Source organism: Carlito syrichta, unplaced genomic scaffold (assembly GCF_000164805.1).
Source record: "Carlito syrichta isolate Samal-C Ts95f unplaced genomic scaffold, Tarsius_syrichta-2.0.1 Scaffold289621, whole genome shotgun sequence".
Lineage (NCBI taxonomy): Eukaryota > Metazoa > Chordata > Mammalia > Primates > Tarsiidae > Carlito > Carlito syrichta.
Window position 1 is genome coordinate 1 of NW_007233717.1, and position 6,821 is coordinate 6,821.

The 6,821-nt window shown below is 37.5% G+C and overlaps 1 protein-coding gene across 1 annotated transcript; it reads left to right on the top strand.

Moving 5' to 3' along the window:
* Nucleotides 1-4,113: 4,113 nt before the first annotated feature.
* Nucleotides 4,114-5,880, top strand: LOC103256480 (cytochrome P450 2C19-like). The gene is made up of 3 exons (XM_008054331.1): nucleotides 4,114-4,281; nucleotides 5,406-5,580; nucleotides 5,723-5,880. Exons 1-3 carry the CDS (start codon nucleotides 4,114-4,116, stop codon nucleotides 5,878-5,880), a joined length of 501 nt encoding a protein of 166 aa, XP_008052522.1.
* Nucleotides 5,881-6,821: the final 941 nt, after the last annotated feature.

Here is a 6,821-nt window from a genome sequence, read left to right on the forward strand (position 1 = left end):
GGGAGTCTTTTGGGAGAAATTCTGCATGCTGTCCTGGGATCAGTACACTGAGACCAGTGTTGTCCTTATTGCAGGGTTTCCACAGGAGATGCCTCCAACAATATACAAAGGCGTGGTCCCCATTCCTGAAAATGCTTGGCACTCTGGGTCAAGCCATCTGAGTATGTACAGCCGTAGCTGGACAACCGTGGATACTCTCTGGCTTTAGATGGGAACAAAACAGAGCAGTCCATGGGCAGATTTCGGAGTTACATGGTTGGTTTATATCCATGAGCCATGGCCTTTCTGTACAGACAGTTGGGCAACATTTTAGGTCTTGCAACCTGGCTTATTCAGTAGATGCAAGGTGATCGGTATGCACTGTAAAAACTCTTATGGGGAGGTGCAATGTAAATAGAAAAATGAGTACAATAATGGGCAAAAGATCTGAACCAACTTCTAATCCAAGAAAACATACAGATGGCATATAAATGTATGAAAATGTTCAACATCATACATCACCAGGGATTTGCAAACTAAAACCCCATGCGTTACCACCACATACTAAATGACTAAAATCCAACACACATATAAGACAAAGTGTTGGTAAGGATGTGAAATCACAAGAAATATTAGTCATTGCAGGAGGGAATGCAAAACGATACTGACAATTTCAAAGACTAGCAGTTTTTTACAAGACGAAAAGAAGCTTACCACATAATACAAATTGTTTTTGCCCAGATGAATTAAAAACTTATGCCCACACAAAAATCTGAACATGGTTGCTTATGGTAGCTTTAATTATCATTGCCAAATTTAGAAGCCACCAAGATGTTCTTTAACAGATGAATGAATAAACACACTGTTGTATATCCATGTTACAGAATATTATTTAGTGTTAAAAAGAAATGGACTAGCAAGCTATGAAAAGACACATAGAAACTTTGTGTGTAGACATGGAGAAACCCGTCTTAAAAAGCTACATACTGCGTGATTCCAACTGTCTGACATTCCGTAAAAGACAAAACTGTGGAGGTACTAAAAATATCATTTATTGCCAAGGCTTGAGAGGAAGAGAGAGGTGAATATGCAGAATAAAGAGGATTTTTGGGACAGGGGAACTATTCTGTACAATACTACAATGATGGCTACATATCATTATAAAGTATTCAAAACTCATTGAATGAGCAACACAAAGAATGAACCCTACATGAGCTATGAACTTTGGCTCATAATGATGTGTCAATATTGGTTCATCAGTTGCAACCAATGAACTACTCTGGTGAGAATTGCTGATTGTGGGAGAGGCTGTGTGTGAGAGAGGGGAAAGGGTATGTGGCAACTGTGTACTTTCTACTTAGTGTTGATGAGAACCCAAAACTGCCTTAAAACAAAAATTTAGAAAGCCTTGCTTTAACCCACCACTCTAGCCAAGCTAAGGGATGCTTTGGTCCATAACTATCAAGGACTCATTGCTGATATCCTCCTGTTTATTGAATTGAAATAAAAGTTCCATGGGATGAAATGTGAGATGTTATTAGACTGGGAATTGGAAAACTGGATTCGAATACAAAGTATTTTACTGGCACTAGCTTACTGGGTCATCAATTGCTTATTTCTAAACAAAAAACAAGCAAAATTAAGACTAGTTGATCTCAGAGACCCCTTCTATCCTTAAATTATCCATGAGTATCTCATTCTATAAAAATAAAGATCTAGGCAGGAGCCTTAGCTCAGCAGAAAGGAAGAGGAACAAAGCAGGGACTCCTGTCTCTCAAGGAATAAAATTATTGCTCTATAGTGAGCAACTGAGCTTATGTTATTCAAAATAAGCCTGTGTGATTGTTTTAGAGTTTAGACTCATGTGAGTCAGACAGCAAATTACTGCTTCTTTTTTGTCATGGGTAAATTGTTCACCAGGACATGAATTCACTCAAGTTCTAATGTGTATAATACCAAGCTCTTCTGACCCCTACTTTAGTCAACTCGTGCTGTAATTATTAACTAAATTAATGTTTACTTTGAAAATCATTGATTAGGCTGAATCACAAAACACTGGATCATAGTACACAATCAATAAATGTTGGTGAACTCTGTTGAACTGAATGTCTTGTTTGAAGTGAAGCCTGCAAAATGCAGAAGATAGGGATTTCAGTCTCATCTCTACCCCTGGCAGACACCATTTGTTTGGCCATCGTGCTGAATCTTCAAAGCCTAGTTTTTCTCATCCCTAAATGGGTCAATTTTACCTAAAGCAAAAGTAATTGAGAGATTCCAAAGAGATAGGAGGTATGAAAATTCTCTGAAAATTGTCAGAATCACTGTTAAAATGACCCTTCAAACACTGCAAAATTATAATTTATTTTTTTCTTATTGAAAGAGCAGAAAATAACTGCATTAGTCAATTTAGATAAAATATGATATCTTTTACAGTATATGATATGATACAGTACAGATATGATAACTTATGATATCTTTACAGTACATGCCTTAGCACATTGTCATTAGTGATTTGATAACATACATCAACTTGACTGTACTTAGGTCCTCATGTAGAAACATATCATCTTTTTGGTCCAGGTCTGTACATTATGGTGGTTCTGTGCTGGGAAACAGTCCAACAACCTGTATATCTCCCGTCCTCTAGTGCATTCACAATTGTTGTTGTTTTGTCTATAATTTCCCTTTGTTGCAGTTCATGATTGCATCCTATTAGTTCTGACAATGACAGACCAAAGACAACGGAAGCAGCCATTACTAGAAGTGACTGCAAGGTGGAAAAGTCATAGTTTCTCAAGCCTTTTGCACGAAATTTTCTAAGATTGTCTTTTTCTTCATTTACACCGAGCAAACTGCATCTCTGCAGTGATGGACAGGGGAGATGTCTATTTTAAATTTCTTCTCCTGAACACCTCTGGTCATGTTATTCTCAGAGTCAAATAAAGAGCTTCTACTTAATATGAAGCCTGTTGCTTTATGAACAGAATCAATGTAGTGTACACTCAGAGGAATCACACTTTTGGATTTGTTTTGTTTTACTAAATTGTTCCTGAGGCAGCCTTGGTGTAAGTGATAATACATAACACTGGGTATCAGAAGATCTCAGTTCAAACCCCAGTTCTGCAGTTATGAGACTTGTAACATTGACAGGTGTTTTAATCTTCCAGTCTCCATTTCCTTATTTGAAATATAAAGCATGACTATCCCTACCTTCAAGTGTTTTTTTTAAGGGGGTTTAATGTCAAACATTGTATACATTTGCTTAGTTATATTACTTGATATTTATTTGTTCATTCAAGTTGCATCAGTTATGTTAGCTGTTTTATGTTTAGGCAGCTATAGTTAGTAGACTATATTAAATATTTGAAAGGATTTCATTACTAAGGAAAAGTCACCTATCATTTGATAGAGCATAATGACATACGTTTTTTTTTTTTAGTAAGGGGGGCATGCAATGCACTGATATTCTTCAACGCAAAAAATTCCAAACTATTAATTAATCTGAGAATTCAGAGTTTTGAGTACATTTTTTCATCAAATGGTTTACTTCAGTGCTTCTCAGTTATGGCTGCATATTCCTGGCAATGCTGCATGTCTCAGTGGTGTCTCCGTGGTGCTCAGTTTTTCTTAGTAATACCAGCAGTGATAAACCGTGCTGATCATTTGAACCACCTGGGGTTCAAAATGTACATCGCTCCTGCTAATCACAGGATTGTCATGGCAAGCGTTTCACAGGTGATCTTGAAGCAGACAACTAGGTATTGATCTTAAGGTGGACAGGGGGACTGATTAATTGCTAAGACAGCAGAATTTGAATCAGCAGAGGTTCAAATTTGAGTTAAAAAAATATGTGAGTTTAACCCAAATTTGGTTTAAAAAAGTGTATTACTGGTAACTTGGTTCCAGTCAAGTACAATTAAATTGGAATCTACAAGATGGGACTCGGAACAAAGAAGAACAAGACTAAAAGACATTTTATTTTTATCCCTATCAGTGGTTCAAAGTCCTGATAAAGTAGACCTAGGTGACTGGTCACTTTATACGTCAAAGAGATACATGCTGTATTGGCAGGGATTGTTATAAATACTTTGGGGTGCAATTTCACTGTTGTCTTAGAAAGAAGAGAAGACATCAATGGATCTGTTTTTGATTCTAGTGCTCTGTCTTTCCTGTTTGCTTCTCCTTTCTCTCTGGAGACAGAGCACTGGGAGACAGACGCTCCCTCCTGGACCCACTCCGCTCCCCATTATTGGAAATATCCTACAGATAGATGTTAAAGACATCAGCAAAACCTTAACCAATGTAAGTATGCCTTATGCTCCTGCAGTAGCCTGCAAAAGGTAAGTAATTCACTCCTATTTTTAAATAAAATATAACCCTGCAGACACTCTGCTAGAATAGGTCATTGAAAAGCAACATAATTTGACCCCTTTGCTGCCTTTTTCAGTCTGTCAGTGTCAGAAATAGTGGAATGAAATAATGTATTTTGTGAGTAGAGAAACATTTAGGTCCTTGTATAGTAGATTCAAATTTTTTTTTAAATGGTAGAAGTTGAGAAACCTTCTTTGGTGTCTAGCCATTTGCTATGGTTTGGGGCTAATGGTAAATGGTTTTGGGTGTGTTTGTAAACACAGATTTTGTTAAATAAGTCATCTACTATATTAGCCATAAGTTTTATTCAGAATAGTCATGAAAATTGAAAAAAATTATGCCTGGTCAGTGCAAGTATTACTATCAATAGGTGGTAACATCATTATTTCACATTCTGCACAAAGCTTCTATCTGTGACCAGAAATGCGGAAGGATGGAAGGAACCAATTTTTTTTCCTGGCAGTGCTGCATGTCCTTGTTCTGTCTTCATGGTGCTCAGTTTTTCTAAGTAATACCAGCAGTGATAAACTGTGCTGGTTGTTTGAATCACGTGGTGTGACTTTTAAATTGTAAATTTTGCTTGTTAATCACAAGATTGTCATGGCAAGTGTTTCCCAGGTGATCTTAAAGCAGACAGCTGGGTATTGGTCTTAAGGTGGATGGGGGACTGATGAGTTGCTAAGGCATCAGAATTTGAATCAGCAGAGGTTCAAGTTTGAGTCTCCTGTATATTAGTTTTTGGACAGTGGAAATACATGTGAACTTATCTGAGCTCAGTTTCTCTATCTAAAACAGCCCCAAAACCTGCAGAATGTGTTGGTTAAGTGTGATCTGGGTACTGACTGCCTGGGACATTTGTGGTAACTCAAAGGCCATCCATCAGTGGCAGTCCTAACAGCCACCGATGTACTTATATATAGAATTCAGAAATATTTAAAGCTGTGCATGGTAGAATAAAAGCATAAAATACGAGGACCATATTAGTCTAAATTGGGCACAGTATATGGTCCCAATAGCGATGATTTGCTTTATGTGGTCTGTATCTCCTTTTCTAATTATCAAAAGTATATGGCCCTGTGTTCACTCTGTATCTTGGTCTGGAGCCAACTGTGGTGTTACATGGGTATGAAGCAGTGAAGGAAGCCCTGATTGATCATGGAGAAGAGTTTTCTGGAAGAGGCAGTTTCCCAGTAGCTGAAAAAGCTAATAAGGGATATGATAGGTGTGCAGGTGCCTGTGACACCATTGGTAACGGGGGTGAGAAGGATAAAATTCTTCTAGGCTAGATCTTGGCTCCATGAGGAGTTTCTCCATGTCTGCTTCTTCTTCCTTTATGGGGTTCTTCCTAATTTCTGTTTACTTGATCTGTTAGGAGTTATTTTCAGCAACGGAAAGAGATGGAAGGAGATCCGGCATTTCTCTCTCATGACCCTGCGGAACTTTGGGATGGGAAAGAGGAGCATTGAAGACCGTGTTCAAGAGGAAGCACGCAGCCTGATTGAGGAGTTGAGAAAAACCAAAGGTGGGTGACTCAACTCTGTATCAGTAACATTACCAGACTGGTCTCTTCTCAAATGATGTCATGGGAGACACTTAAGGGGTGATCGGATCTTTTCATTATGGGGCCTGGTTGTCAGCCCTCATGTGAAGGAAGGAAGTTTAAAACAGAGAGCCAAGGGAGCATGTGTCTGTCTATGCTGTTTCTGTGCAGGCATCATTGTGCATAAAGGTATAAAAGGCTCCTTTAATTCAATTTCCTCCTAAATATTGTTTCCTTGCTTTCAAATAATAAATTATGAATATTGGTTTTGACCCCACCACACCTTTATGGAGCATGAACCAAGTGCATGTGCTTTCATTTAATTTGACTATTTTTGTAAAACCAGCATCACCGACATATCTATGGAATTGCTTTCAGGCCTGTGCCTACAATTCTGGCTAGTAATGATATTATGTATGGTTTTACTTGCTTAGGCATATCTCAGCACCGTTCACATCAATTATTATTTCTCTGTAAGCATTATTGAACAAATAAATTTAAGAAATATAAGTACTATTTAGAAGTATAAGCACTAATTGTTTTTTGGTACTCTGTTGAAATATATTCTTTGAGAAAATATATGGCATGACGTAATTCTACAAATTACAGAAATCCCTATGTATAAAATGATGTATTTAACTAGATTTTACCTACTATCAATAACTCTATAAATTTTATTCCCTAAGTATAATTTGGCTTTGCTTTCGGTTTTGCTTGTCTTTCCCCCCCATGTTTATAGGACTTGTGCTTAGATATTTCTGGCAATTTATTTTCTTACCGCTGCCAGCTTGTCACAATATGTCTCATTATCAGCTCAGATTCCAAATTACCTTTTCTAAAATTTTCTATTCTACATGAAGTGAAAGATAGAATGAAAATCAGATTTATCTGTGAATCTCTCTCTCTCTGTCTCTCTCTCTCTCTCTCACAC